General features: G+C 30.6%; 1 protein-coding gene across 2 annotated transcripts; it reads right to left on the bottom strand.

The window, feature by feature from the left end:
* Positions 1 to 3,064: 3,064 nt before the first annotated feature.
* Positions 3,065 to 7,275, bottom strand: LOC145063561 (wax ester synthase/diacylglycerol acyltransferase 11-like). 2 transcript variants are annotated; one of them, XM_079011153.1, is made up of 7 exons: positions 6,926 to 7,274; positions 6,217 to 6,774; positions 5,952 to 6,018; positions 5,796 to 5,878; positions 5,489 to 5,695; positions 3,569 to 3,706; positions 3,065 to 3,463 (listed from the first exon to the last, which is right to left on the bottom strand). In XM_079011153.1, exons 1-7 carry the CDS (start codon positions 7,181 to 7,183, stop codon positions 3,302 to 3,304), a joined length of 1,473 nt encoding a protein of 490 aa, XP_078867279.1. In that variant the 5' UTR covers positions 7,184 to 7,274; the 3' UTR covers positions 3,065 to 3,301. The 2 variants fall into 2 exon arrangements, with proteins under 2 accessions (XP_078867279.1, XP_078867280.1); XM_079011154.1 differs by lacking the exon at positions 3,569 to 3,706 and having other exon boundaries at positions 6,926 to 7,275.
* Between the last annotated feature and the right edge of the window lie 2,136 nt (positions 7,276 to 9,411).

Genomic DNA, 9,411 nt, shown 5'->3' with positions numbered 1-9,411 from the left:
AAGGTCAAAATTTCATTAGGAGTCATAAAGTTTCCAACTTTATGGCTATGCATGCTCAATAAGTGCTTAATCCATAAAAAACCAATATCTTAATGCTTTAAGACTCTCCATAACTTGCATGGGACAAAACCAACCATTAGGACTCAAAGGACAACTTAATAGGTCAAGAACATGCCATGCTCAAGATCTAACATTTTGGGACCAAAAAGTATTATTGATACACCCATTTCTAGATCTATATGATCGAGTGATAAAGTTTTAAGCTTTATACCTTAAAATGGTTGCCAATGAGCTACAAATCCCAGATTCAAAGTGCTTTACTCCTCCAAGGTGAGCTTTACTCCCTTCCTTCTTCTTCAAAGCACAAAAACACACACTCTTAAGCTTGAAATGGATCCATAAGGCAAATTAGGGTTGGAAGAACGATCTAAGAGAAAGGTACAAAATGAGGTATCGGGAAATGATGCTATAATGAGGTTTAAATACAAGCCAAACCCTAAAAATTAGGAGTTCCATATCTGGTAAGTACGCCTATCGTACAACATGTACGTCCAACATACACGCGTACGCATATCGTACTCTCCTAAGGCTTATTTACAAAAATGCCACTAAGGCTCTTTTGCACTCTTTCTTAAACTTAGGGACCAAAATCCATCATAATTAAATTATACGGTTAAAATTAGAAGTACCTTATCATCAGAATGTTACATATTACTTGAGGGCAAGTAAGTTTTAAACTTGGGAAGATTTATTAAATGTCATTTTATGCATCTTTTATATTAGTTTTTAATAGTATTTTGCTTAATATTTTATGCTTAAATGTTTGCATTCATTTAAATAATTGACAACTCTTGTATTTCTTAAGAATTCTCGTACTACTCTAGTCTTGGTGTATATTTCAAGTAATTTAAAGTAGATTGGTAGTTTGAAAGTCTCTGGAGCATATCTAGAGCTTATATGGAGTTGAAACGCTGGAAATACCAAGCACATGCCGTGTTCCACCTCTGGAGAATTTCTGAATTTTGATATTTGTGAAGCCTAAGCACAGGCCGTGCTTCCTTCCCGAAGTATTTTTTCTAATTTCCTCAAATTTTCAAGTTGCGATGAGAAAGCTGGACCTGGACACCCCAAGTACGACCTATGCTTCATGCTCGTGCTTCAAAAAATATCCAAAATAGCAATGTACTTCGTTAAACACGAAAAACAAACGTAGTTTACTGAAAGCATGGCGTGGCTTCATAATAGCTCGGCGTTCCCATGGTGAGTTTTCCAAGATGTGTCGTCTGAAGATGTTTTCTTGCATATAAATACCCTTATTTGATCCCAATTTAAGAGAAACGAACAGTAACCCTTTCCAAATGGTTTTTGAGTGAGATTTTCACTTTTTCATCGATTTCTAAAGATCTTAAGACTTTGAAAAGACTATCTCAGTTAGTTTTGTAAGATCTAATTTTTTATCTTTCTTTTTATTAGTTTTAGATTTTTTTACCCATGTCTGGATAATAACCCTAGATTTCAATTCTGCAAAAGATCAGTATTTTTTATGTGATTAATCATTAGATTTGGTTTTTAATTTGTGATTAGATCTAGTTGTTTTAGTTGTGTGTTTGATGAATGTTTGATTTTTAGCTCGTTTTAGGCTAATCACATGATTAGGATTAAATCATTTAAGTTGATCAGTTATTAAAATTTGTAATTGTTTTAATAAACGGGTAATAAGTAACAAATAACATATCGGTTATACTTTGGGATTTGATTTTGTTAAACTAAAAATCTTATATTTTTATGCTTCTGAGCTTCTGAGAGGTATTGAATATTATTGGGAATTTTCCATTGTTCATAATGTTGCTTTTCAGATTTGATTAAGATTTTTTTTCAATTAAGTTATTAAAAAGTTAGGATTAACTGAATATCTTTTTTGGTTAATTAATTAGGTAAAAGAGAGCTTACTAGTAGTTTTCAATACCAACTTAGATAGAATGCATATTAAATAATTAGATATGGATACATAATTAGAAGAGTCGCTGCAGAGTTGAAACTCTATCTAATTCTTTTTATGTTATTAATCATTAGATTTGTTTTTTAATTTGTGATTCTATCTAGTGGTTTTTAGTTTTGTTCTTCATGAATGTTTGATTTTTAGTTCGTTTTAGACTAATCACCAGATTAGGATTAAATCATTTAAGTTAATCAATTATTAAAATTTGTAATTTTTTTAATCAACTGGTAATAAGTAACAAATAACAGATCGGTTTCATGTTAGGATTTGAATATGTTATAAACTGAAAATCACATATTTTTTTGCTTATAAGCTTGTGAAAAGTATTGAATGTTCCTGGGAGGTTTACATTGTTCATAATGTTGCATTTCTTATTTGATTAAGAGTTTGTTTAATTAAGTTAGTAAAAAGGTGAGGATTAACCGAAGAATTTTTTTTGGTTAACTAACTAGGTAAAAGAGAACTTACTAGAGTTTGTTAGCAGCTTTGCGTACCAGTTTAGATAGAATGTTTCTTAAATAATTAGATCTAGAATAATTAAATAATTAGGAAAGTCACTACAGAAACGCTCTTTATTAATGGATTTTATTTATTTTATTTCTTTAATTTTTTTGTTTTAATTCTAAACTAAAATCCCCTTTTTTTCATTATGTGTTATATGTCTAATTTGTGGTTTGCACAAAGAGACATTGACTGTTAGGTCGTGTCTCTCTGGACTCGACTCTACTTTCCTGTGCTGCCCATTAGTGCAACCAAACAGTGATTTTAATTTGTCAAGACATTAACGACGTGTTTAACAATGCTCCCTCTCTCTATTCTCTCTTCTCAACTTGTACCATTTGTATCAATATTTGTACCATTATGTGTGGGCATGGAAGTTTCCATTCCTTATGTTTAGGGTTGGGAGGGCTGCAAGTGAGAGGAGTAAGAATAAGTAGATTTGGAGCATTTGTTGCATCATGGTTGGGAGGTTAACAGGGATAGACACCCACCACACGTATAAAATATCTATAACAAAAACTAACGTTGAATCAAACATAAAAAATATAGTATAACACAACAGCATATTTGTATTTTAGTTTTTATTCAATGAATAAATATAAGAAACAAGGTTATCAAAGTTTGCATGTCTATATAGTTCTCGGAATTGATGCTTGAGAACCTCCTCGACATCATATAACAATAAATTATTGATATGTTGTAGAGATGCTTATATGTCAACAAGAAAACATATATGCATACACACAATCACACACTCACTCATACACACACCTTGGTAATCATAAATATGTGTATTGAAACCTATTTCTCCGCACATGGTTTATCTAAAACCGAACATTTGATGTGGTGCAATGATATTTCAAGGTCATCACATAACTTTTGGGGGTCAGGTATAGTTTCTTCTTCTGCTGATAGCACAAATGTAACTTTGTCAACATAACTGATTATATGAATCATCAATCCCTGTATAAAGCAAAAAACTCATAAATTCTAAGCTTCCTTTGATTGGGTTGGTTGTAATAACTATTAAAAAAATTAATCATCCCAAAAAAAGTTTATCATCCTTACACTGGGTATGCCATAAATACTAGGAGCTAGATAAGTAACTTTTTGTTGGAGAAAACACAATTCTTCTTTTGGTCCAGGCATATTGGAGAAGCCAAACGTTGTGTTATAGTAAACTTTATGATTCAACTTTCCTGCAATCTATATATTTAATAATTTTTAGGGGTTGTTTTGTTAACTTTTAAATGATTTTGCATTGAATGATTTAGATGTTATGAATGAAAACATGTTGTTTGATGTGGTTGGTAAGATTGTTGAATATATAAATAAAAACCAAATAATAAAAAAGCAACTTAATAATTATAATAAATGCCAAATAATATATATATATATATATATATATATATATATATATATATATATATATATATATATATATATATCCGGTAAGAAATTTTTTTTGGTAGGAAGGTAAAAAGTTTTTTCTATATACATTTCAGACGAACAAAAGAAATGAATCTCTAGATGAATAAAAAATAACATGATTCACCAAAAATAATCTCAAAAAAACACACCGATGATTTATTTATACAATAATTTTGTTGTTATTCACCAAAATTGTCATAAAAATGAATTTTTTCTTAATTTACTTAAAAATAAATCATAAATATATTTATTTGGGAACTTTTTCTTATAAATCATCTTACATTTGAATCATCTAATGATTCATTTTGTATGTTCGCTAAAAAAATATGTAGAAAAAAAACTTCTTACCTTCATACCAAAATTTTCTTTCGCTAAAAAACAAGTTATTAATTAGAAAATGAATCTTAACCACATATTCAATAAAAAAACAAATAAATAATAGATAATAAATAATACTAACATTAACAAGACATCCGTTGGACACTCCATTGACCACTTTTTAAAAAGTCAATCAATAATTAACTGCTTATAATCAGCTTTTCCGAAAAACAATACAATTTCAGTCAATAAAAATATTTAAAAAATTAATTAGGGTTCCTATATTGCAAAATGAGGTGTCTTTTTAGCCAACCTCATACCATAATTGCAAAAGGGGTTGTCGTTGGGTTGTTTGGAAACATCTTCCTTCTAAGTGTAATTTTACGAGTGCGGTGGCCAACCGACATGCGACAAATACATAGGAAATAAGAAATTAGACCTACGGACAAGAGGAGCAAGGGATGTACGTTCGCAAATGGATGATAAACTAACCGGGAAAAGGGAACAAGTGAAAGCGAAGTGGTTGGAACTTTTTCCTCTTTGTTCATTGTTTACAGATCCAAATTCTGTTGTTTCTTGTAGTTGGTGTTAGGGCTTATTTGTCAGAACCCCTCAAAACATCGGTCCCACGAAAAGACAAAGAATAACGAAGAGAAAAGGAAAATAATGGTTCAAATGAGGTGTAAATGTTGAACTCTTTCAGAGGATTTTGTGACCCTTATGATGAACTTTGGTTAACCGAACAGCTTGAATGTCAAACTATTAAAAGATGAAACAAACGACCTCTTAATTAGTTCTTTTTATATCTATTATTTAAATCTTAATTATAAATCTTTAATATTGTTGACCATTTCAAAAACTGTAAAGTAATCTAATTAAGATATACTAATTGCTGGAAATTCTTCTTTTTGCAATAAAGGGTTTTTAAGAAAGCTAGAAGCATGTATAATGTTTAAAAGTTTGATCAATAAAAATAACAAAAATGAGCTTATGATATATGGTTATCTTTATAAAACCATTAATCATAAAGGTTATGAAATATTGTACTTGTATAAATATATCAAGTTATGCTCGCAACTAGTTGATATAATAATTAACCATTTAGATTAATTATATTAGTTTTCACCAATTTCTTCTTGTTGTGATAAATAAATAAATAAATAAATACCGGATTCCCGCATCTGAATAAGTAAGTAATTTTTTCTAGGCAAAGCAATTGTAAATGAATAGATCAAGTACCTTTATACCAAACAACTTCGGGACCAATGTCTTAGCAAAGAATCTAGTAGCAAATGGCTCAAAAGAAGCTTTCCTGCGTTCCATGATAGCCTTTGCTTCCCGTACATAGTCTAAGGGGTCACTTCTATTTTTGACGTTGAATGGAAGTAGTATATAACCTACCTTGTATCCCCATGTTTCGTCTTCATTTGTATTCTTTGTAGCAGCCTAGTATATATACATCGTACATACATAAAATTGTTCAGCAAGCAACAATTATATGATAAAACATTCTTCACACACAACATTAAGGAGGGAAGATACTCACATCAACATTCACAGAGGCTCGCAAGTTATAAGACATCATTGCACGAAGGAGAATGTTTTCTGGAACAGGACTATTTATCTCTTCTGTAACAGGGTTCATGTTTTGTTATTAATTACTCGTAATTTTTTTACTTTATACAAAAATTAAGAAACTTACCGTATCTCCCCTTAAGGTAACGGTTGAAACCAGCTTGTACAATTCCAACTATTACATCGTTCACAGTCTACAAAACAAATATCGGAGAGCATGTAATATTGTAATATGTACATATTATAAGTTTTCGTAATGTTATTATTTGGACCTTTTTAACAATTGTGTTTAAACTAAATTAATTAAAATACTTATCGATAATTAAGATTTGTGATGATATCATTGCCATAGAGCATCCACATGCAAAATTTAAGAAAAAATATATACTTACAGCATTCATAGCGTTTTTCACCAACTTTATGTCAGCAAAGCTAACACTTCGAGTAACAATGCGCCGACGTCTATCTTCAACACCAGGTGAGGCTTTCATAGGTGTTTGTGTGTCTTTTAGAAACATGGTAGTGAACACAAACAACATAAATGCGACAAAAGTGTTCCAAAGAACCATACAAAAGGAAATAAAACTAGTAGCTTTGGTGGTATGATGATGAGCCTTCTTATTCATGGCAAGTGTAGTCAATTCCTTGGGATCCGAGGCTTTTGGACTAAGAGAAAGCAACATATTCATAAATGACAAACCATCACCAAGTGAGTGATGAGCGCGATAGATGCATGTGGCTTCTGCATCCGAGGTTCTTGCGTTGAGGATGTGTATATCCCATAAGGGTTTCGAGTTGTCAATACAAGATACAGTAAGATTTGAGACGTAATCTTCCACGAATTTATCTCCTGATTCCATGTTTTGATCGATTTCTGGTATAATAAGATGGTCATCTATGTTTACATGTGTGCGAACCCAGTTCATGCTCCCACTTTCTTTATCTTTAACCTGTATTACAACCAATGAATAGTATTTCAGACAATTGAAAGACGAAAAAAAAAAAAAACTTTCATGAATGGTAGTTGAATTCTTAAACTCTAGCTTATAATGCATATGAAGGTGGATAAAAAAAATATCATTCTTTAGTTTAGTAGCATACCACCACTTTAGAGAAGCAAGGATATTTAGCAACCATCTGAATACAAAAATCTCTAGCTGCGTCGATATGGATTGTGGAGTTTACACCAATTTTAGTGAGGATGTAGATATTAAAACCTGGCTCATGAAAAAACCTAGACCCAGAACTCAATGGCTCATGCTCATGATTGCCTTCTCCCTCCTTCAACTCCACATATCTTACTGAATCTTTCATGGTTTTTGAACCCTTAAGAAGGTTTAAGCTTGGTGTTTTACCCATGATCCTTGATGATCTAATTAATAGATCAAGTACTTCTGCAAAGGGATCGATATGTATATGGATATAAGTATACAATTGCACGGCTCAATATATGCATAATGAACCCTTTTATACACATACACAGAGAGAGATCAATGTTATAGCATAATAAATTATGTAATGGGCTTCTTTTCAAGAATGTAATGCGAATTTATGTTTCGTAGTTAGAACAATATTTAAGAAATCCTCACATAATGAGGGAGGTACCCCTATGCTTGCAATAATTGTGCCGTTGTAAAAAAAAAATGTAGCATTTGATAGGTATTGCCATTTAGGTCATTAATAGTTGTAAACGCCGTCCTAAAGGAATTAAGAGGCGTAAATGGTTTGAAGACAATTAATAGTGTGGGAGAATTGATTGAGTTTGCTAACACATGGGGAAGGTGCTCTAAGCAAACAAAGTTATTGACTTTATTTTGCACCGATGTGGGAAGGTTTTGCAGTTTTCGCTAATATCTATTTACGCTCCTCCTATTGATTAAAGGTAGATCTCTTTTTGGGAACAAGAAAACAAAAGACATCAAAAATTCTAAATTTCGTTGGCTTTTTATCAAAATATTTTATTCAACATAATTGCTTTTTTTTTTTTACGAAAGTTTTGAAAATGGACCGGGCACCGAACCACACGGCATACCGGTTGGATGGGTCACCCAATCCAAAAAAACCGGATAACGTCGTTGTTACATCATTATTATACTTAAAATTATAAAATATTCAAAAATACACAAAAATAAATTACAAAACAAAAATACCAATAAATATAAGTCTTTAACATTAAATAAAAATATCAAACATACAAATTCATGAAAGTTGATGGATGTTGATTTTAGTCTTCAAAAGGAACAAAATTCACAATATCAACATCAAAATACCATAAAATGTATAAAAAATTAAACTTCATTACATTCAAATCTTCATCTAAAGAAATCTATGTCAATTTCTAACGTAACTCCGGCATCATCTTCTTCATCATCTTCAATACCAAATAACGATATAATTTTAGCAAAAATTAAACTCAAATAGAAGAATAACAATAATATATTGATAGAATAACATAAAATACTACACTTGAGAAGTGGATATTAGGTTTAACGATTCGGTGTGTGTCTGGTCATTGCGATTGCGAGTTTGGGAATTTCCTTTGTCCGATGAATTTTAAGAAAATCACAAAAAAAAAAAAAAAAAAAAATCAAAAAACGGGTTCTGAAGGCATTTCAACCAGTCCGGTTGGACCACGGTTCAAACAAAACCTTTGTTTATTATGGTTTGTTGCGCAAGCGGTTTTTGGAAGCAAAAAATCACAACCACTAATGGTTCCCGGTTTATATATATATATATATATATATATATATATATATATATATATATATATATATATATATATATATATATATATATATATATATATATATATATATATATATATATATATATATATATATAAGCACACAATTTTTAGGTTTGGTTTGTCTAGTTCAATTGAACTATATGAACTATCGAACCACTAAAACGAACGGTTTGATCTCCGGACCGTTTTTCAAAACATTAGATTTTCATTTTCTTCGATCTCTAACCTTCCGTTACGTGTTGGGCACATTTGACACGAGATATCAATACCAATATTAATACCTAGATGGGTATTGTTAAGTTTAAATATATTTTTGTCAAGTATATATTTTTGTCCGTTATAAAAGATTTAAAATTAAATATGAAAAAACAAGTTGCATTCCAATAAAAAAGTATATTTTAAAAATAAAATAAAAGGGTACATAGAAGACCCTGTCTCGATATATTACCTCAAATAACTAACCTTATCATATATCAAACCATATATATGTTAAACTTGATTATAAAACCATTTATTAACCTAAACATATTTATTTACGATAAAATGTCCATAATATCTAATCTCCTCAAACACTTTCTACAATATAGCTAGAAATACAATATTGCCAAAAATAGATATTGTTTTTACATTTGGTGCGTTGTCAACATCAAACTGTCACACTGGCTGACTTTGGAATCACATGGATGAGCGACGTCAATTGAATATCACGGTCAAAATATACATGAACATAATGGCAAAAAGTATCAATGTTAAGGATTACCATATGTATCTTACATAAATTCAAGTATCATTACAAATGTCCATTGATGCAAACAGTGGCGATAAAATATTATTTATGCAA

The sequence above is a fragment of the Lactuca serriola genome, chromosome 7, assembly GCF_051521515.1.
Source record: "Lactuca serriola cultivar US96UC23 chromosome 7, Lser_US96UC23_V15, whole genome shotgun sequence".
In the NCBI taxonomy this organism is placed as follows: domain Eukaryota; kingdom Viridiplantae; phylum Streptophyta; class Magnoliopsida; order Asterales; family Asteraceae; genus Lactuca; species Lactuca serriola.
Note: the sequence above shows the minus strand (reverse complement) of the source record. Positions and strands in the feature narration are given on the sequence as shown.